At 39.1% G+C, this 23,419-nt stretch overlaps 1 protein-coding gene across 1 annotated transcript in view; it reads left to right on the top strand.

The window, feature by feature from the left end:
• Window positions 1-21,147, top strand: part of bmp5 (bone morphogenetic protein 5) — an 87,025-nt gene extending 65,878 nt beyond the window's left edge. The window contains exons 4-7 of the mRNA XM_003226063.4: window positions 3,696-3,893; window positions 8,022-8,098; window positions 10,275-10,385; window positions 18,863-21,147. Of these exons, the coding sequence (XP_003226111.1) occupies window positions 3,696-3,893; window positions 8,022-8,098; window positions 10,275-10,385; window positions 18,863-19,012 (536 nt within the window). The 3' untranslated portion in view covers window positions 19,013-21,147. The remainder of the gene's footprint in view (window positions 1-3,695; window positions 3,894-8,021; window positions 8,099-10,274; window positions 10,386-18,862) is intronic.
• The last annotated feature ends 2,272 nt before the right edge of the window (window positions 21,148-23,419 follow it).

Here is a 23,419-nt window from a genome sequence, read left to right as displayed (position 1 = left end):
CAGAATGTAGATATAGCTGAACTGAACAGGAATATATGGCAGTATAGACTCATATAATCCAGTCCAATGCAGTTAATCTGCATTCTGAAACAGCATTATATGGCAATGTAGATCCAGCCAGAGTTAAAAACACACATGAGGGAAAGTCCAAATCCTGCATCAGGATTCGGACTTTCCCCTGGGCTTAGGAAGTGCAGACTCTCACCACCAGTTCCTTTGTGGATTGATAGTGGGTGTCTCAAGTGTTGAGCTGAGTGAGGGGGGCTCTCTTGTCAACATAGCACAGATTCATGAAGCGAAGCTGTCCAAAATGAGTTAGGTGTCCTTTCCCTCCTTTTAGCTGATAGCAATGGGGTAGGATAGAGGCTGGCCTTTGGGCCGCTGCCTGTGGAACTAAACTGGTTTTAGCATGGCTTGGCAGTGTGGGCATTCTTTTGTCCACAATACAGCTTGGAATATCCCTGTTGGGCCACAATGTAAGACAGAACCAGCATTTTGCATGCCTATTCCACCCCACATTTTGTGGATGTCTAGAACTGGCTGCAGAGGCACCCCAAGGATTTCATCAGACAGGCAAAATGTTCTGCCTCTTCTGCAACACTTGGACTTCTCATCAGGCATAGAGCTCACCGGATTCCATCACGTGATGTTGATCTACTTCTGATGGGGCTCTGTGCCTGAAGAGAAGTCCAAGTGTCGCAGGAGGCAGCACCGGCAATATAGGAGACTTTCCATGCATAGACAACAACAGGGAGAAGCTGGGCGGTGACATTCCCCAAATGAGCTGGGGTGAGGTGAAGGGTGATACTGGATTTGCATGATCCGTGGTGTATCTTCCCGCTATCATCCGGATAGGTGACCTCAATGTCCGGTCTCAGCTATAGTAGATGATCTACTGAATCTGTGAGATTTCCCTAAGTGTTGACACCAGGCAGATGCTTCAGATTCCTTGTCATCATCATGGACCAAATGTTAATTGCTCTCCAGTGGTATGGAAAGGGTTTATTTGTATTAGTGTTTCTGTTAAAAAAAAATAGCATTAGTTTGGCAGTTTGAGGATGGGAAAAGATGTGAAGCCCGAGAATACATTACAGTCATAGATTTTTCTCTGTTATTTACATGCTGGCACCATTCTCATGGCTTAGTTTGAGAGAAATTGGTCAGGCTTACATACTTACTTTTTCTTTGCTTTTCCATGTGCCTTGTTCTGGGTCACACCAGCCCAGAGATCCATAGCTAATTATGGGGGATTGGATTGCTAGCCAAAGATAGTCTGGGTAGAATTAATATTTAGAAATCCGTTCTACTGTTGGCCGTGAGAGGCTAGTGAACCCCATAAGTGAAAAGGCTGGAATGGTTCTATTCTATGTACCATCTCCTGCATCCTTTATCATCGAAAAAGCTTATTTTATAACTGCTTGGTAGCAGTGTTTGGTACCAAACAAAGTCTAGAAGGCCTAGAACTGCACCCCATTTTAGTACAGAATGCAAGGTTTCTTAGATCAGTCGGAAAAGTATTAATATTTTATAGGCAAAATTAAATGACTGAGAGTACAGTCCTATGAGCCTTGATAAGTATCATTGGAATCGTAGAGTGCTGCCACATTTCATGTGTTTGTGGAGTCCATCCTTTGACTAGTGGAAGAAAAGGCACCATGTTGGCTGCTACTTCAACAGTGGCGACAGCAACTGGGGTAAGGTAGGGATGGTATTCTAGTATTATGCCAGGAATGGATTGATGGAAGCATTGGATGGGTTGGAACCAGTGCTTTCCTAGTCTTCAGGCACGCTTTAGAACAGACACAAAACTGAGTCATCCCCAGTGCTGATGTAACTGGCTTGTCTCATATTTGGAAGAAATGTGACAGAAAGGAAAGGATAGAAAAGAAATAGGGAGAAACAAATATGCAACCATGTAGCATGAGCATGGCAGATTGTAGGAGGTGGTATTTCCTCTTCTGGAAAGATATTTTACCCATTGCTTGAAAAAGTGATTGGATCAAACAAAAGAACAAACTTCCTCCCTCTTTATACTAAAAAGACTAAAAATTGAACATAGAATCACACTGAAGGACCTAGAACTTCTTAGAGAAGTATCCCTCTAGGAATCTCTAGATACTATATTATATTATATTATAGTCAGTGACATAAAGAAACCAGAAGGCAGCTTTTGACAAAAGCATGTTTTCTTTAAAAACATATTTTAAAAGTAAAAATAAAAGTTGCAACACATACATTCATTCCTTTCCATTCTTTCCAGACTCACCACCCCAAAGTAGCATTCATTACAATTTTTCAGAATATATGTGACCATGCACTCTGTTCCTGAACTGCTTAAATTTCTCAATTCTTCTCTCCCACCCAACTGCTGCCCCACTTTTGCTGGGTTCTCTGTCACTGGAAACATCTTAAACCAATTTAAAGTGCTACACCTGAATAAACATGTTGTAAAAGTGTTTATGTATCGAAGTGGGTCAGTTCAAGGTACGGTATTTGGCTGCGACTTCTAATTTCTCTTTTTTACTGCTAAACGGCTGCCAGGAGGAGGAAGTCTGAGCTGAATTAATACATTTGTTACAGGGGAAGTAGAATGGAAACTGCCTTGACCACAAATCAAACTGCCCTCTTTCATTTCATGCCAATGATAGGGGTTTTTGTAAGAAATATAGACCCTGGCAGAAAGCCACTGTAAGTTTGCCTTTAAAAGGGAAACCTATGCGCTTATTTGCTTAAGGTTTACCCCATGGTTATTAGTAAGTTCTTTCTGTAGCTGAAACAGAGTTGAATGGCCCATGTACATTTGCTAGACAGATGGTTCTATTGTTGTACAATGTTAACAATTTCTCTCCTTCTGGTGTGTCACCAGAACAATAGATCAGAGGAATTCTGGAGCTGCCCAGCTCCCCTCCCTGCCCCATGCTGAGGCCATTCCACATTTCTTTACTACTTAAAGATCTTGGGTGTGCTTCCTCTTGTGCAGCTGCACAGCTTCACATGACACTGTCTCAGTTCCTGGCAGAGAGATGGATTCTACATAAAGTGCAGAGACACAAAAGTGTCTGACTTGCCAAAACAAATTATGTGGAAAGCTGGAAGCTTATATGTTGGAAACCAATACGGATGCAGCTCCAGCAGCATTCCACTCCCCACCACCACTTCCTCTAAATCCTATGCCCAACCTCACTGCTTTTGGGGGAGGGGGCAGGCGGGGGGGGGGGTAGTCGCTATCTATGGTCTCATCAAATTATTACTTAGTCATGATTGGAAGAATATAATATGTGCATCAATCTGGAGCAAAATTAGAGTCAGATACATACTTATACTTCAATTCTAATTATTTGAAGAGCTGAAACAAGTATTTAAGGTTTCTGGCACATTTTGACATGCTTTACGGTTATTTTTGACTTGAAATAGCAATATGCATGATGCCTCCTGTTGATTTTTGTTGGGTTTATAGGATTCTTAATGTACCTTTCTGGTTTTTGACAAATAACAGATTTGTGGTTTTTTTTTTTAAATTAGCCGTTTAGCTCCAGAATTTGGAATTCTAGTAAGATTTCTATTTTTTCATAATTTGCAAAATCAATGAGCCTTCCCTAAATAGCCCAGCTTATTTTATTTTCTCATTATGAGCCATATAATGAAAAGTATCCATATAATACTTTTTAATGGCTTAACTGCCTTCTATTTTGCAGGTCGTAGTATCAATGTAAAATCAGCTGGCCTTATAGGAAGACATGGTCCTCAGTCAAAGCAGCCATTCATGGTGGCATTCTTTAAAGCCAGTGAAGTCCTTCTTAGATCTGTTCGAGCTGCCAACAATAAAAAGAAAAACCAGAATCGCAACAAATCCAGCAGTCCTCAGGATTCTTCAAGAATATCAAGTGTTGCAGGTAAGGGAGTGGGTTCACATTTGTTGAGAGAACTATAAGTCCTTGTGCCTAAAAATAAACATTTTGTCATTAACATTCTGTGCTGGTGGAATTAAAAGCTACTGTGTTAAAATTATGCTGCTATAGCACATAACTCTCCCATCAATGGGGCCTTTAATGAGAAGCGAGATTACATATGCCAAACATCTACTGGGCAGCACAAGTAATCAGAGGGAGATACTGATGGGAGATCTCTCAGAGATGACAATGGTGACACTCATACTGAAGAAGCTAGTACTGTGCAGAAGATGGCAATGGTAAACTCATTCTGAATACCTTTATCTTGAAGACGGTAAGATGAAACAACCTAAAATGAAACAGAAAATAGTGCTGGAACATGAGAATCCCAGGACAAAATGGGGGGAAAGAAAAAACAAGGGACACTAGGTCTAATGACGTAACTGGGTATAAGTAAAAACAAAGTTCTGCTGCTAAAATGCACAGAAGTGAAAGAAAAGGCTGAAGCTACACACTGTATGAGAATTGAGAAACATAGCTCAGGTGAAGCTGGGGATATAAAATGAAGAGATATTAGGCATGCTTGTTGAGAATGAGTGAAAAGAGACAGGAATAGGATATTTTCAATCAGATAATGACATGGTAACTTATTCTGATACTGAAAATTATACAAGAAATGGTGAGGCTTTAATAGTTAAAAAAGATATAGTAGAAGTAGTCAGGGTCACAATGTAAAGTTTGACCAAATAATATCCATAAGACTTCGAGAAAAACTGTTGATATAATCATGGTCCAAGTTTATGTACTCATCACAGATAACTATGATGAAGAGTATACTTATGCTTCCCATGTAGGTCTTGTTTTCCAAGGTCTGTTGTTCTCATGTAATTGCTTTCCCCCTGCCCTGTCTCAGTTTGATTCTATGTGGTTATTTCTAAGGGGAAAGTTGGAAGAGGATCAGCTGCATTCTCTGTATTGGATGCAGGGGCAGCTCAACCTATATGCAAACTACGTAATTGCGGAAGGCACAATTGCGTAGTGGGTGCAGTTGAGGGGCCTCTGGCCCCTCCACTCCCCTCTGCCCCCCTTGCATGCGAGCTCCATTGCCGCCGTTACACACCCCACGCGCACTCCCCGCTTCTCCTTGCCTGCCATGCTCTCGCCCACCCCCTTCCTCACTCCCTCCCCCCCCCACAGATTTGAGAACTACGCAGCCGCCAAGCCCACCTCACTCTCATCACAGCCAACCTCAGCCAAGAAGCAGGAAACTCCCTCCCATGCACCCGCCCGCCCCAACTCAAGCCTCCTTCACAACAACAGGAGCTAGAGCGTGCTCTCCTCCAGACGCAGCAGCAGAGGCAGGCATGGAAAGTAAGGGCCTGGGCCTTTTGGAGGCCTGGCTTAAGGAAACCTGGAGGTGCAGGATGAAGGGGGTGCTGCGCAGGGAGGCCTGCTGCTGCTGCTGGCGTTGGGAGCTTGCAGGGTGGTGCACGCTGGCAGAGAGAGACTTGGAGCACATCCAGGGGGCCCCTGTGGGAGGGTGCCTCCCTGCTCAGCATACCTTTCATCCTGAAGGGCGACGCCATCCACTAGGCAATATTTTTGGGAAATCAGTGGGAAATTGTGAGCATGTCCTCTTCGTTTTCTTAGTGGGGATCTCCAGGAAAGCCTTCTTATTATTTTGCATGGCAGAAGCATGGATGTAACTATGTGGAGGAGGGGAAAAATTGAGTCCATTACCCTACCATAAGAATCCCACCACCTCATAAAACTTTCTTTCATTCCACACATTTCTAGCATTGCAGTAGGAACATTTAGAAATATATAATAAAGTGCTCTTCCACACAGCCATATAACCCAGAATATCAAAGCAGAATAACCCATAATATCTGCCTTGATCTGGGTTATCTGAGTCCACACTTCTATATAATCCAGTTCGAAGCAGTTAATGTGGATTATCTGCCTTGATATTTGTGATGACTCATGGGCCATGTAGTCCCGTTCCTAGTGCTGTTGTGACGGATGAAGAGGAAAACTTGGGTTTTCCACCATTTCAGCCAGAAAGGGAACTTTCCCAGCCAGAATTGGAGCCCTTGCACCTGCAGGAGGTTTGTCTTCCAGAAATCTGCCAAACAAGCCCTGAGTCAAAATCTCCCCCATTTTCTCGCCGTAATTATTATCAACAACAAAAAGGAGTTCAGCAGGCTAATCGCAGAAGCCTGAGAATCGCAGCAAAGCATTCAGATGATTAAGCCTGCTTCCATGAGAAATTTTAGGGAGTCATACATCTGGGCACAGAGATTGACTTTCGGTTCTGATTCCCCAGAGAAGTGTTCTTTGGTGGGAAAACGAGACCCTATTTAGGTTCCTTGCCCTTTAGGAATCTTGCGGAGTCAATTCGTCAGCTACTGGAGTAGTGTGTGTGGACAGCGCTACTCCCGCTTCCAAGCCTCGTTCCTGTTTCCAAGCCTCCGCTCCCAGGCTTGTTTACTCCCCGGATCTTGCCTTGCTTCCCGGACCTTGCCAAGTAATTACCACGGATCTTGTTCTTGCTCCTCGTTTCTTGTTGCCTTGTTTCAAGCCTTGTGTTCCAAGAATCAAGTTACTTCCTAGCCTTGCTCAAGTTTCATGGACTAAAGGACCTTGTCATCTCCCCTCACTTTGCTTGGCAAAGTGAGTGTTTCGGTTATTGGATTACAACTTTGGACCTTAATATTTCATATTGGACATTGTTTCTTTGGACTAATTTTGACCTTCCCTGAAAGGTCTACTTCTAAACTATTTCCTACACTTGCTTTTATTAACTTTATATATTCCCTTAATAAAGATATTAGATAGATTCTGGCCTCTGTGTATGGTTATTGGTGCTCTGCAGCCTGGGTCGTGACAATATTCTGGGTTATATGGCTGTGTGGAAGGACCCTCAGTGCTCTTCCACACAGCTATATAACCCAGAATATCAAAGCGGAATAACCCACAATATCTGCTTTGAACTGGGTTATCTGAGTCCACACTGCCCTATATCCCAGTTCAATGTTTGGTGCTAAATCCTCAAATATAGTAATTCCTACATAACATTACCATGTATTGAACTGCTTTTTCTGTTGATTTGTTGTAAAACATGATGTTTTGGTGCTTAATTTGTAAAATCATAATGTAATTTTATGTTTAAAAGGCTTTTCCTTAATCCCTCCTTATTATCCAACATTTTCGCTTATTCAACGCTTTTATTTTTCAGTGATTGGTTTGGGGGAGGGGTGCCAAAATTCTGTTCGCTTACACTTGAAAATTACCTAGGGCCGGCCCTGATTGAGTGTACTTGATAGTTTGACCCTGAATGCCAAGGTTAGGTTGTTTGGTCTTACTTTTTGCTTGCCTGATATTAGACAATCACAAACTATTCACTTTAAAAAAAAAGTAACAAGAGGCAAACTAAGTGCTAAGATCTGAATGGCACATTTATTTGGATTGCATTTCACTTTTTCTCATATTTGTGGTTGAGTTCTTTCTTGCCCTAGGTTTTGAGATACAGTAGAGTCTCACTTATCCAGCACTCACTTATCCAACATTCTGGATTATCCAATGCATTTTTGTAGTCAATGTTTTCACTACATCGTGATATTTTGGTGCTAAATTCATAAATACAGTCATTACTACATAGCATTACTGCGTATTGAACTACTTTTTCTGTCAGAATTGTTGTAAAACATGATGTTTTGGTGCTTAATTTGTAAAATCATAACCTAATTCGATGTTTTCCTTAATCCTTCCTTATTATCCAACATATTTGCTTATCCAACGTTCTGCCGGCCCATTTATGTTGGATAAGTGAGACTCTACTGTATTTAAAAATGGCAATCTTATCTCCACTTACTTAGAAATAAGCTGTTTCCATTCACTGGAAAGGGATTTATTTCAGAATTGTTATGTATAATATCCAATGTTAATATCCTTTTGTCAGATTTTTTCTATTATTATTACCAGAACTCCCACTCAATACAGCATTTGCCTTAAATACTTCATATGTGAAATAGGAAATGTCTTGAAAATTTACTCAAATAACAAGAGGTGAAATATTGAACTTAGAGATGTAGAAGTATTTCATACAGTGCACTTCTTTTCCTTCTCCAGATTACAACACAAGTGAGCAGAAACAAGCCTGTAAAAAACATGAACTCTATGTGAGCTTCCGAGACCTTGGGTGGCAGGTAAAGGGCAACATTAAATCCTATTGTTACTCTTGATTTCACATTCTTCTAGTTATTACTCGCTAGAGTTTTGGGCCATCAGAAATTCTATCCAAGAATCTGGGAGGAACTCAGGCACTGACGGATAATATAGCATGTTCTGAGTAGTGTCACTTTCTATAATTGTGATAATTTTCATTATGTTTCCATGGGAGTGGGATTGTTTGACTGGACAAGAGGCTAGACTTAAAACAGCATTACTACTAATAAGGTCTCCTAAATTAAAGAAGCTTTTGCAGAGAAACAAGGGTAAATGTGTGTATGTGGGGGGAAAGGTGTCATATAAAATATGGGATGAACAATTAAAAAATATCCCATACTGATTGGTTATTACCCTGTTTAACAAGAATGACATCAAACACTGAAGCTCCTGGATATCAGAAAAAATGGGCTATAGATATTTTGCTTATTAACCAGTGTGAGAAACTGTGAACAAGAAGAAACTGTTACAAAATGAAAGTAAGGCCCCATCTACACTGCCATATAATGCATTGCATTATATGCATTATATGGCAGTGTAGATAGAGTCTAAAACCCTATTGATTGTAATTTGTGGTTAAAATCTGGAAAAGGGGTGGAATCAACTTTGTCAGGAATGGTATACATGTGTTTAACCATGTGTATCATTATACTTTGTGGTGGATAAAGTCATATTTTCAAAGCTCAGTGTCTGGGATCCTTTCACACAATCCTAATGCTATCATTCCATTTTAACTGATATGCTAACTATAAAATGGAGAGCCAACACAAGGATGGAGAATTTCACTTTTTTGTGGGATAGCTATCATCTTTTAGGTTACATTTATAGGTTTAGTAAGTCAAAACCTAATTGTTAATCCCAACTAGAACAAGAAGATTGATTCAACAGAACTTTCATAATCCTTTGATTCAATACATTTAATAATAATAATAATAATAATAATAATAATAATATTTCTTACCCACCTCTCCTCGAGACACAACATTGTAAAAAACACATCATTGTAAAACATTATGTAAAATACGTAGATTAAGACACATTTCTATGAAATACATATATTAAAATACAGAGAGAAAAGATTGAAATGCAATAAACACAAGTCGTAAGTTAAAATAGTTAAAAATTGACTGGGTAGGCCCGCCAGAAGAGATAGGTCTTCCATTGTCTCTCAAATTCCGACAGCTGATTTACTTGCATTGAACCCCTCAATCAGATTAATGCAGTAGTTATGTAGTCGTGGCTGCACTTAATGGAGAAAGAAAATTCATGAATCAGAAGGCTTATGTGCCATGTACTGTTCCTTCTTGTTGTCAGTATAGAGGTGACAGTATAGGGAAACATGAAGCAGCTTCCCACATCCACTACTAACTTCCTAAAAACCATGTCCTGTGACACTGCACAAATGACCAGCATTCCATCCTACAGCTCCTGCTGTATATCTAGTTTACATCTCTGACTGCTGCTTATTGGTCATATGTAATCCTAAACACTACCACCTATAGAAATTGAAATAGTGTTGAAAGCGGCAAATCTTTTCAGAGCAAAGGGGAAGTTCAACTCTAGGAATGGAAGGCCAAGAAATACATTGGGTTTGCATTTTTCTATGAAAACATCTATTCTGCATCTCCAGGGACTGACAGTGGGAAAAAGCACCCCTCATCTGGGAAATCTGCATATTTGCAGGTTTGTAGAGAAAACAAAACAAGTACAAAATCATGCGTATTTCTGAAAATTCTGGATGATTCAAACTGAATTTGAAAAATGTATAGAAGCATGTTTACATCAATTGATAAAATGTATTAAAATGCATACATTAAGGAAAATGCATTCAACATATGTACCTTAGGAAAAATGCACACCCTTATATTTCTGTGCGGTAAAAAGTCCCATAACACTATACAGGGATGGATCAAGAAATGCTAATGGGACCTTCCTAACTGAAATGAATCAGCTTTTCGAAATGTCTAAATCAGTTCATACACATTCATCTACTGATTTCTACCCAGAATAATAATAAAAAAGGATTTGTGGGCGGAGTTTAGTTTTTAGTGATCTTGTATGTATTCTGGATATTTTCAATCTCTTAAAGCAAACTAGTGCTGCTTTTCAGCAAGATGTTTTGATTTTGCATTTTAAATATTCTGCATTTACTTTTAGGATTGGATCATAGCTCCAGAAGGTTATGCTGCATTTTATTGTGATGGAGAGTGTTCATTTCCTCTCAATGCCCATATGAATGCTACAAATCATGCAATTGTGCAGACTCTGGTATGTATGTGTTTCCAAATATTTAAGGAAAGTTAGGTTATGAATTAATGAATCAGTTGAACACTGAAGATTAATCACATTGATTTTCATAGGGATTTCACTATGTGTGTGTGTGTGTGTGTGTGTCTATATATATATATATATATATATATATATATATATATATATATGACATATGCGATCCATGAAAAAATGGTTCAATACTCGATTCTAAAGTAGTGGGGGCTGGCGCTTAGTTTCTAAAGTCATTTCCGAATTTTGAAGCAAAAAAATTCAAAACTTTCCAAAGCTTCCAAAGCTTCGTATGTACTTCGTTAATGGTAGATGCACATGCGCATACAGGAAAACATATTTAATGGGGAAAATTGAGGGGACTCTTTCTCATTTTTTGAGCTATCCTAATGAAATTTGCTACAGTGGTAGAACACATTTCCCACTGTTAGCCCACTAAATTTCAGAATGTTTTCCATATCCTCTGATTTTTGGCACATTTTCATAGCTTTTATAATAAACAATTTTTAATAATTGCAGAAATCTGTTCCTGGTTTGAAAGTCTTATTTCCTGTTTCATTGGGTTGTTCTATTTCAGAAACTTTGTTTTTGTGGCTGAAACCTTGTTAAATTGGTGGAGAGTGACTCAACCAACCATAATGTGCTATTTTTATAGGATGATGTCCCTTGCTGTTTTTATGACAGAACTAATTAGGAAATGACATTTATCAACCAGGAAAAAAAAATCATAGCACACCATCAAATCACTCCTGACTGATGGCCATCAGCCTCTGAATAAGTTCTCCAAAGCTTTGCAAAAAACAAAAAAAAGCAGCTCCCAATCCGGATTATCCTCCTCCTCCTCCTCCTCCGGGAGGAGGAGGAGGAGGATTATATATGTCCCCACTGCCATATAATCTGGGATAAGATCCTGGGATATAGGCCAGTGTAGATCCAGCCTGATCTTGCAAACGAGGAGGAGGAGGAGGAAGAGGAGGAGAATATATGTCACCACTACCATATAATCTGGGATAAGATCCTGGGATATAGGTCAGTGTAGATCCAGCCTGATCTTGCGAACGAGGAGGAGAAGGAGGAGAATATATGTCCCCACTGCCATATAATCTGGGATAAGATCCTGGGATATAGGCCAGTGTAGATCCAGCCTGATCTTGTAAACGAGGAGGAGGAGAATATATGTCCAATTGCCATATAATCTGGGATAAGATCCTGGGATATAGGCCAGTGTAGATCCAGCCTGATCCTGCAAATGAGGAGGAGGAGGAGAATATATGTCCCCACTGCCATATAATCTGGGATAAGATCCTGGGATATAGACCAGTGTAGATCCAGCCTGATCTTGCAAATGAGGAGGAGGGGGAGGAGAATATATGTCTCAATTGCCATATAATCTGGGATAAGATCCTGGGATATAGGCCAGTGTAGATCCAGCCTGATCTTACAAACGAGGAGGAGGAGGAGAATATATGTCCCCACTGCCATATAATCTGGGATGAGATCCTGGGATATAGGCCAGTGTAGATCCAGCCTGATCTTGCAAACGAGGAGGAGGAGAATATATGTCCCCACTGCCATATAATCTGGGATAAGATCCTGGGATATAGGTCAGTGTAGATCCAGCCTGATCCTGCAAATGAGGAGGAGGAGGAGGAGGAGGAGGAGGAGAATATATGTCCCCACTGCCATATAATCTGGGATAAGAAGATGATCTAGGAGTGGATTTCTTCCCACACTCAGGAGTGGATGGGGCTTACACATGTCACACACACAGAAATACTACTAAAACATAGATTTAAAATGCAACCTTTTCCCTTCCCAGAGTGATACTATTACAGTATATATATATCCGTCTCAAATCTAGAGATAAATGTGGGGTGCCAATAACAACAACAACAACAACAACAACAACAACAACAACAGGATAATTTAAAATAATAGGGGGGGGGATTGTGGAAAATCCTTAGCAGGGTGATAGTTTGCTTTCCCTGACCATTGGGTGGAGAGTTCTAATTTGGAGTTTTGCCAGCACATTGGGATTGATCCCCCCTCCTTTTCCCCCTTTCCTCACTTAAGTTTCTGGCAAAGGCAGGAGGGGTTTTGCAAGGGAGATCCTGCAGAATTAAAGCCCTGCAATTATCTGGCTCTCTCCCTTCTGCAAGCCTCAGTTTAAGCACAGGAAGATGAAGTGGTTTGCAAGAGAGATCCTCCCTCCACTTTTGCAAGCCCGAGTTTAAGCACGGGAAAACAAGATCCAGGCTCCCTCCACTTCTGAAGCCAGTTTAAGAGACCAATAGAAAGCAACCACTCCAAAACGGGAAGGGGGATTTTTCTCCTGAATAGCAAAGGTTGGTTGAATTAAAACACTTTCCCATATATCCGAAGGTTATCCGAAGGTATTTAGAGGCATGGGCACCAACACTTCGAATTGGAAGGTTAATTCTGAAGCACCAAACCACCTCAGAAACCCCTTCGGATCTATTTTGAATAACACATTTATTACGATAAACAACTTATTCCGAAGATTTGCCCATGACTTATATATATATATATATATATCTCAATAAAATAAAATGCCTTGGGATTCTCACCCCCCTCTATTTTAAAAATAGCTTTGTATATATGCTTACAAGCCACCTGTAGACTTATGGTGACTGCAAGCAATTCATAGGGGTTCTTCTTAAGAAAAGGGATACTCAAAGGTAGTTTTACCAGTTCCTTCCTCTGAAATGCAACCTTCAGCAACTGGTATTCATTGGCAGTCTTCCATCCAAGGACTAACCAGGTCTGACATTGCTTAGCTCCCAAGATCAAATATGAATTGGTGCCTTTATGATATTTAGGCTAGATTTTTAAGAAGAACTTGCCAAGTCTTTATGCAACCTATTTTTTACATAATTAAAATTATTCAGCCAGTAAATAAGTTTGCATTGGGTACTGGAATCAGTAATAGGCAAATTCTCCTTAGCTTTATTTAAGGTAGAGGCTGCAATCACGTCTGACACAGGAGAATGCTTTTTTGCAGGAGTTGGGGTTATTGATATTTTTCTCTTTAGAGATCTATTCACAACCAGCCCGCCAGCCAATCTTCCCTAGGCAAGTAGATGATTTTGAAAGCTCTTTTTTTCACCACTTATTTGGTTTAATTCTACAACACCCAGTTGCCTGACTCTTCCTTTTCTGAGGAACCCTTTGTCATCTTAAGTTGGCTCTACACTATAGTATTAATCCATTTTGACTCCAGTTTCACTGTCATGGCTCAAGGCTATGAAATTCTTGGAATTGTAGCTTGGTGAGACACTGGCACTCTTTGACAGAAAAGGTTAAATTAAAGACCTTCTAAAACTACAATGTTTGTTATTCCATAGCATTGAGCTATGGCAGTCAGAGTGTCGAGACACAGAGGCCTTAAAGAGCCACACACGCTATTTAGTCCAACAAAAGGTTTATTGCAAAAACAAATAAAAGCTCAGAGACACTTAGCTTCAGTGTCTCTGGCCAAAACTTAAAGAATTTACCCAAACTGGGCTCCAAAAGGTAAACGGAAAATAATCTGGATTAAACAGCAGTCAAAGTAACCAGCAAACAAGCAGCGGTGTACACAAGGAGTTCTAACAAACAGCGCTGCCCCCCAAAGAGTTAACAGGCTGTGGCATAGGCTGGAGAGTAAGCCAGCTGCAACCAGCTGCAATGAATCACTCTGACCAGGAGGTCATGAGTTCGAGGCCCGCTCGGAGCCTGTGTTTGTCTTATCTTTGTTCTACGTTAAAAGGCATTGAATGTTTGCCTATATGTGTAATGTGATCCACCCTGAGTCCCCTTCGGGATATAAATGCTGTAAATAAATAAGTAAATAAAATAAACTGCAAGAAGGAGTTGCCAAAGCCAGCCGTAGTCCAAGAGTCGTCACCGAAGAAGCCAAAGGATACGTCATTTCCAAGTCTGTCAAACAGAGTTGTCATCAAGTCAGTCCACAATCCAGGGAGGGAGAAAGCCACACTGAGAAGTCAGTCCAAGTCGAAGATCCACAGGTAACACGAACTCCAGGCTGCAGAATCCGGACCCAAAACCCAACACGAGAACAGGCAGCGACAAATACACACAATATAATAACATAACCAACACTTTGCCTTCTGCAAAGATTCCCCATTTCAGAGCCTACTTTTAACTTACACATCATTATCCGATGATGAGCTGGCCTCCACCCCATCATCATCTCTTACAGCTGTCCTTGTCTTCACACATAAACCCCTGTTTCCATCCCTCCAGCTCCTCCATCTCCTGTCAAGACTTAGGCTTCCCCATGATTCAGATGTATCTCCCCTTTGTTAATCCTCATGTCCTGAAAACCCCACAAACGTGTCACTAGAGGTTGGCTCTGCACATATATTCCTTATCTCTTGTACCTTTGTCCAATCCATTGTGTTCTCCTCATCCTCATCATTCCCAGAGAAACCCATAAACGATTCATCATCTGTGGGAGCAGTAAGTATATCCCGGATCTTATTCCTCTCCTGTTCTTCATCTGATTCCTGCTTCCGAGTAACCCTCTTTGTGCCTCTATTCCCATCCACCACATCTCCTTCCTCACTCATTGACTCCTCGCCACTTGAAAACCCTTCGAATGTGTCTTCATCAGTAGGTGCCATAAGTATATCCTTTTCCTTTACTGTTCTTCATCTGACTCCTGCTCGCGAGGAGCCCTTTTCCCCCTTCTGGTACTCATACTACTGCTTGCAACATTACTTACTGGCTCTACTACAATACAGAGTGGTGTCAAACTGCATTAATTCTACAATGTAGAGCCAGCCTTATAGGACACATTTGTTTAAATAAGTGCCCACTCCTACAATTTAAGGCTGCTGAGGACAAAACATACAAAACCTAAAGAACCCCTACTACTTATGATTAGGTCGAAACAAATATCACATTTTAAAAGAAAAAAAAATCCAATGCCTTTATGGTATGGAACCAGTGATGATGTGAGTAGGGCCAAATATGAATTAATCCCTAGGTGTAGATTATCATACTAAAATAAAATTATATTTATTTCAGGAAATCAGCATTTCATTGTATTTTAGGTGCTTCCAGATGGACAGTTTCTAGCTCTACCCAATCATTGCTATTTTGCTCTAAGATCCAAGTGGGAATTGCAGCATTTGAGTGTCTGTACGCATTATGTATATTAAGACATCATCTCACCTTGTGGACATGCGATAGCATCTGCATTGACTAATGGAGCCAAACAGGAAATTGAATGTCAATTTAACTAACAAGTCATGATTTTTTTTAAATAAAGGGAAGGTTTTTATAGGGAGGCCTAATTTCACACTAGCTCATAAATCTTAGTAACTAGGTTGTTTCTCAGAAATGTGAAGGTTTCTCAAATATAATTTGCATGCACTTTTAAAGCTTTGCCTCATTTTCTTGCTAGCTTCATTCAATTTCCATGAACATGAATGCACATTACTGCAGAACTTTCCAAATAGTGTGTCACAATACATTAGCGTGTTGGTATGTCTCATGAACGTAACAAGAAACCTCCAGATCTATGTGAAATAAGCAATAAATCATATATATTTTAAATTTCATAACATATGTTGTATCCCTATACATTTCATTACCATGATTTGTGTGTGTGTGTACATATCTCTTATAATGAGTTGGTTTGCTAATAAAACTGAATTACTGTGTCATGACATTATGCAAATCTAAAAAGTGTGCCTCCACCATGAAATGCTTGGGAAGCTCTGCCTTAGTGTGTACTTGAATTTTTGTTGTTGAATTTCCAGAGTTAATTGTATTTGATTCAATAACTTATTCTGTTAATATAATCCTACAAAGAGATTTAATAAAATAAAAAATCAATCAGGTTCTGAATAGGTTGCAAAACCATTACTTCTGGTTGTACTAGTTATGCTCAGATGTCAAGTATCCAATAGAAGAGAAATATTCTTAAAGTATAAGTAAAAATGAATTTTTGGCCAAAGAGGCCACTCTCAGGCATTGCTCACTGGGAAAATGTATAGTGTAAGCAATAGATGTAAATTTTCACTAGTTTCCTTTTTATAGGAAGCAATGAGTAATTTTAGAAAAATTCCTTTCTCTTTCAAAAAAAAGCAATCAATAACCACAGTTTTCAAAATCTGTTCACAATTTGAAACTTATTGCGTGCAAAATTTACTTACAAAGAAAACATCACTTTTTGGGCAGAAAAATTTTCTTGATTAAAAAAATGTTCTTTTCAGTGAAAATCAATCAAATATAATTTTTGCTTAAAACAAGTCTGTTATTACAATATTTCCTGTGAAAGAAACACCTTTTTCATCACAGAAAATATTTTTTTACAGAAATGTTTATTTTTGTCAAAAAAGTGTTGTCTTTTGCACAAAACAACTAAATGTAAACTGTGAAGAGTCTTACCAGCCCAGATTCCTTTCAGTATCTGTATTTGAGTATCCTTTTCATCCCTAGTCTATGCCCACCCTTTCTCAGACTTCTGTAGAATATTACAAACATATATTCTTTTTAATGTTCTTAAGAACCTGGCTGAGAAATTATCAAATAAATTATAAAATAAAAATTGTGCTTTCTAGTGCTGGAAATGGGAAGCCCACGGTTGTCTGAAATAAAATTGGACATGTGCATTCTCAACATTTCCCCTCATCTTTATTAAATAACCTCAGAAATGTGCTTAAACTTTTACTAGGTTTTGTGTGTGTTTGTAGGATTTATGGTTGTTTGAAAAAACCTCTCTTTGGGGTAAATGGTCTCTTCATGGTAAGAGTATGAAAACTGTTTCCCAGTTGCCTGCTTTGTGTGCTCTGGCAAATACTGCAGACTTATATTGCTGTTGGGCAGATAGCTATAGCAGACTTTAACAGTTTTACCAAACAAATGAAACTTATTATTTCAGAAGTTTTTATTCAGGCTTTAATAATCTCTTTGTCCTTTCTGTTACTACTCCCTCCTCTGTGGCCTCCTGCTTGATTTCTAACTCACCCAACATGTGCAGAATATTACATTTAACTGATTTTCAAGCAGTAAGGCCCTGTGTTTCCCCCGTTCTCAAATTTCTCAACTATTTCCCCCATACCTTGCCTCCCTTACAGTTATCCAAGGCTTTCGCTACACCATAGAATTAATGCACTTTTACACCACTTTAACACCCATGGCTCAATACTATGGGAACTGCAGTTTGGTGAGGCACCAGCACTCTTTGGCAGAAAATAAGTGGTCTTGTATGGGACATCCTGCATTTGGGGATTTGAAGTCCAGTTCAGTATCATTCAGACTGACTTAAATCCCTTATTACTTGAACTGCTGAGAGTAGGTACTTCACAACCAATCCCTGAGCTTTAGGTGCACTGCAAAATAGCCTTACAAGCCACATACCTGAGATTTGCTTGCTGGGATTGTGGCTGGCATGTTGAAACTCTTTGTATCTGGCCAATCAAGCAGAGTAGTCTCAAATTGTACATCATGTACTACTTTTATGGTAACCTGCAAAATTGAGAATGAGAAAAGTAAGTACACAACAGACAGAACTGGAACATTTAATAGCACTGTCCTTCTTTCAAGCACATTTCTTTCAGCTTTATTGAATGAGATTTTCCTGCTTCTTGCAGGGGGTTGGACTGGATGGCCCGTGAGGTCTCTTCCAACTCTACAATTCTATGATTCTATGCTTCTATGAGATGAGAGAGTAACAAGCCTTGTAAGAAGAGGAGGACCTTATGTGGTAGTTCTAAGCTCTCATTAGTTTTTTAATCTTGTGGAAACATGGGACTCTTGCAAGTGCTCTTCCTCTCAAAAGACTATACTGGGTGGATGTAACAAGATATGGGTATTGCAGATAACACCACCTTATCTGTTTAAGCAGAGTCTCCCAGCACTTCAGCCCTATGAGCCATGGGATTCCTTACAACACCATCAGATACATGGTTGATGTTGTTCTCACAATAGCCATATGAATGTGAGTGGGCTAAAAGAAATTGACTTACTCTGGGCCACACAATTTCATGGCTGAGTGAGGACTGAGTCTAGGTCTCCTTTCTCCAATCTAATATTAGATCTAAATGTCTAAAATGATGTCTCTCAAGACAATTTTGTCACTTTTTCTTTCTTACTATGTCAACAGATCACAGTTGCATGAAACAAATTCCAGCTGCATGAAACATTCACTTTCATAACATTTCACGAATCTAACGAAGTGGGCCCTGGTCCATGAAGGCTCGATAAGAAGCATGTTAATCTTTAAGAAGTCACAAAACTACCTTTGTGTCTCCGCTACTTTCCTGTATTACACAGTTGCTAAAAAATGGATAGCACTTTACTATCTGAAATATAGAAAGCACACATTTTTGCAATGTAATGTTAGTGCAAGTAGAAAATGCACATATTGGATTATTGGCAGTGGAAATAATTCTATGAAAAAAGGCTTCACTTATCCCATTTCTGTTTTTCAGGTCCATCTGATGTTCCCAGATCATGTCCCCAAGCCTTGCTGTGCACCAACAAAACTGAATGCAATCTCCGTGCTTTACTTTGATGACAGTTCAAATGTTATTTTGAAAAAATACAGAAATATGGTGGTACGATCATGTGGTTGTCACTAGACTCAATATTTAAATCGGAAGTAATTCAAGACAAGCATTTTAACAGAGCTGTGCAAAATATCTTCTAAGATATACCACTGTATTTGTAGCCAGAGAACTTGGGACCATCTCATTACATTTGTCCAAAGTGATTGGGGAGGGGCTAACATAATTTGAGGAAGTACCACATTTACCACATTTTATTTTCATTTTGCTGTCTGGACAACATTTTGCATCCTCCATAATTCTTTAAATGTAGCATAGCTTGCAGGGGGGCATGACGGAGGATGAAACTGACGTTTACTACAAAATATGATGAAGGGTCTTTATATTACCAAAGTAATCTCTCCTCCTCCTAAAGAATGAGGAAAAAAAAGATTTTTCTTAGAATATAACTTCTAAGAAACTTCAACTCAGCTTTTAAATTTACAGTATAAATAAAAAAATCTCCTCTTTTCTCTCTCTCTCTCTCTCTCTCTCTCTCTCTCTCAAAAGTGATTTCCTCAGCAAGTTATTCCAGACTGCTATTTCTCGTTTCATGTACAGTATTATGTACATAGTAGCTTTTATTTATTTAAAGATATATAGTATCTTTTGTATGGATGACCGTTCAAATGCTTTATTAATACGAGTTTATCTTACTACGTCGTAGAACATTGAAGACAGATTTTCAGTTAATCATGCTGAGATTTTTTTCATATTTAAAAAATAAGGCCTTTGTACAGTGCTCTCTTTTTTCCCTTTTTAAACACAGAAATGCCAGAACTCCTGTGACTGTTTTATATTGTTAAAGGAAATTGAATACATTTGGCTACATTGTGCCAATGAAAACTCTGGCGGGCTATTTATTTAGAAAAGGCACTGAAAAAGGGCTAAAAGATTGCTTAGCTTAACACAATTCTCCTTTTAGAAGTTCAGCTCCATTAGATAAAGTAAGACATTGAATCATGTTTAAATAAATAAATGGTAGTTTAAATGTAGAGCCTGAAAGATTGCACATAATGGTGAGAGCTGTTTTCTTGAGCGTAGCCAGTGTAACAGTGGGAACTATGTTACTTCTCTTTGCTTGTGGCTTGCAGATTTTGCTGGAGGCCCATTGCTTGTATGCAGAACTTTCCAACTTGAGTTTGTGGTGGAGAGCAATAATACAACATTCTTACCTCACATAAATACATGCTATTGATCTATTGTCTCTCTAACACTACTATGCTGCAGTGGATTAGTTTATCTTCATGGACCAAATGAGCCAATCATCTTCCTTGACTAGAGTTAGTGAAATTGAGATTTTTTTTAAAAAAAAAACTCTCATGCCATTTTCACAGAGGAATATTTGAATGAAACAGATGCCCATTTACCAAATATTCCTCTTCAATCACTTGCATTCCCAGCCTATGGATGACTAGTCAGATATAATCCCTACTATAGAGCCTATCCCTTGCATATTGTCTCTCCCATTTAACAGTAAAGTCCCAATGAAATCAAAAGATCTTAATTTTGAGTAGATTTGTTTAGATTTACACTATATAGCCCTCCTGTTAGCATTATTAAATAAGATTTCTCTGTGTGGCACAGGGCTGGATGAGAAAGCACAGACTATGTCAATAATGTGGCCAAGTGTATGGAGTTTCAGAAAAATTCATTATTCGGAATAACATCTGAAGTTGTGATATTTTATCATCTTGTTAAATTTGTTGTGATACTAAATAAACATGGTTTGCAGAGTTTTTTTGGATTACATGATGCATTTCCATTGCTTTTAACTATGTTTAACTTACCACAAAGCTTTGCTTAAACTGCAGTTCATGAACTGTAATGTATATTAAGATAGTTACCACCGATAAATATGCTGATTTGAGAAGAATTTGAGGAATCACAAAAGTCTCTTCCTGTGAAGTCTGCTCCAATTTGTTTGGAAATCATTTTTAAAGGAAATGGATTTGTTTGTGATTTAGACAGATGGAAGGTATGATGTTTGGAACTGAGTTTATATTAAATAAAGTTTGAAAAATGTATTTTGGGTACATTAAATAATATATTTTTGAATGAAGGTGTACCATTTTGAGTGTATGAAATTGAAGATTATATTATTCTTTGAAATGTCCTGTTGAAAGTTAAGTCTATATTTTAAGATCTAATAAACTTGAAATCTTAACTCACTCTGCCATGCCTTTTCTTTCTGGACTGTGCTGTATGAAAAGATTGTGTTCGCTTTAATATGAAGGCAAACAACCCCTTCTTGGAAATGGAGGATTGGATCCAAGATTCTTTGTTCTTTTTTGTGGATGGAGAGTTCTATTCACAGAATTGCTCCTTCTGAGACCAAATGAAAAAAATGGATTAATATCCAAATAATTATGGAGAGGGGAAGGAAAGTAGCTGAGAACTTTCTAGCTTGTTCCAGGTGGATTACACATACTGACCGAAGATAAACCTCATGAAATGTCAACAACCTTTCTACTGTTGTAGAACATTCAATTTACACCAACAACAAAAATCTACTGTAAACAAAGGCAGCTGGGAGATCTTCAAATGCATTGCCAGTGTTACTATTGCTTCTGTTTGGAAGAAAATTGGCACAACAATTTCCCCATGCCTTGTGTTTCTAAATGCCATGGGGATTTTAGTTGTATATGCATCCAGGCAAGCCTCTTTCTCATTAGGTCATTATGTGGCCCTGCAAGATTCTTAGGCAAGTTTTCTTGGTTCATTTTAAATTAGTTTAAACTTTCGGGGTCCTTAGAGAACATGGAGGATTCCTAATTATATTTGCAAAGCAGTAAGCTAAACATGTAACAAACTAAAGGAAAATACAGTTCTGGGTGTACTTTGACGGGCAATTCCTAATTACTTAAATCAATATGAATTGAATTGTGATACTTTGTAATCACCATGGAAGGTTCTAGTTTGTCCAAGTAGAACTAAATGCCCTGCATTTGTTAAGAGCTGGGATATGGGACACTTAATGTGGTACAGCATTTTATTGCTAAACCAAGCCTTTCTAGTTTTTCTTTAGCTCCTTTAGCATCTCATGAAAAAAGCTGTCAAATATTTTTATTTGTATTAAAAATAATAAAGATAAATGTACAACTTTAGTATAAAAAGATTATCTTGCATTTCCAATGGTCAATACAATATTTTTTTGCTAATTGCCTTGTATTTTTAAAAAATACCTGTTTCATACATATTGGCGCAGAGATCTGCTCTGGGTCTCTCTTGATCATTCTGTGAACCTTTAGTAAGTTGCCATCGACTAAACAAGTGGGCTTGAGCACAGAAATGTCTAAAGCTAACCATTGCTGTTTCCTTGCTGCTTCTCTGTTGGAATCGAAATTGGCTAGAGCAGCTCTTAAGCAATGTGTCATCGTCACTAAGGACGTTTTCCCACCAGCATTACAGAATGGAAGCTCTTGTCCGATCTGCTCCTCCAGAATTCTGGGAAATGTAGTTTAGGGAAGCTGAGGGCCTCTCTAGCTGAGAATCCCAAAGGCTCCTCCCTGAACTACATTTCCCAGAATTCTGCAGGAGAAACTACAACAATTGCCTCCATTCTATAATGCTGCTGTGGAAACATCCTAAATGCCAACATGATCTGGGATCCACCTCAGTTTATATTACCAGTGGACTTAGGAGTCAGACCAGTTTTCTGTGCAAAAGAATTGTGGAGCTTTTCCTTTGGTGCACTGAAATGTTCTTCCGTTGGCTGTTTTGTAAGGATTTTTTTAAATAAACACTCCTGCAGACAAGTATCTCTATGCTTTTGAAGAACCCATGTTTTTATATGCAGTTCTTTTTGCCACAATATTTGCTGATGTTATGTGTTTTCATATCACTTCCAGTTTATGGTCACTCTGTATTGAAGTTATCATTAGATTTCCTGGGGTTGAGAGTTGTAATCCAATGCTCAAGCCATTACACCATACTATGGGCCCCATTACTTATGCCAGGCATAGTGCCCTGCTTCACCGAGAAAGGAGAGGGCAGCAGGGTGATTCTGTCACCCTATGCACAGCTCCCTCTCCGTGATGTTTTCCCCACCACATGGAGGAAGCGCTGCCTTCCCAGAAAGCCTCCCACGTTGTGGGAAAAGCATCTAGCAATGCTTTCACCCCGGTTGGGGGCAGGGCCTCAGCCGAAAGTCAAACAACCTTGTGTGATTAGATGGGGTGAAAGCACCCTAGGATGCTAAATCCCCCCCCCCCCATCTGATGAGGTCCTATAATTCATTACAGCTTCAAGAAACTTGAAAGCTTCAGTTGGACCAAAATGAAGCAATTGGGTACTACAAGATGATGATGATGATGATGGTGATGATGATGATGATGATGATACATTTATTACCCATCTCTCCTTTTGGCTTGAGGTAGGTTACAATAATGTTAAAACAAAGAGCTAAGACTTTATTAAAATGCAAGATACACATAGTTAAAA

This window comes from Anolis carolinensis, chromosome 1, assembly GCF_035594765.1.
Source record: "Anolis carolinensis isolate JA03-04 chromosome 1, rAnoCar3.1.pri, whole genome shotgun sequence".
Taxonomy (NCBI): Eukaryota; Metazoa; Chordata; class Lepidosauria; order Squamata; family Dactyloidae; genus Anolis; species Anolis carolinensis.
Note: the sequence above shows the minus strand (reverse complement) of the source record. Positions and strands in the feature narration are given on the sequence as shown.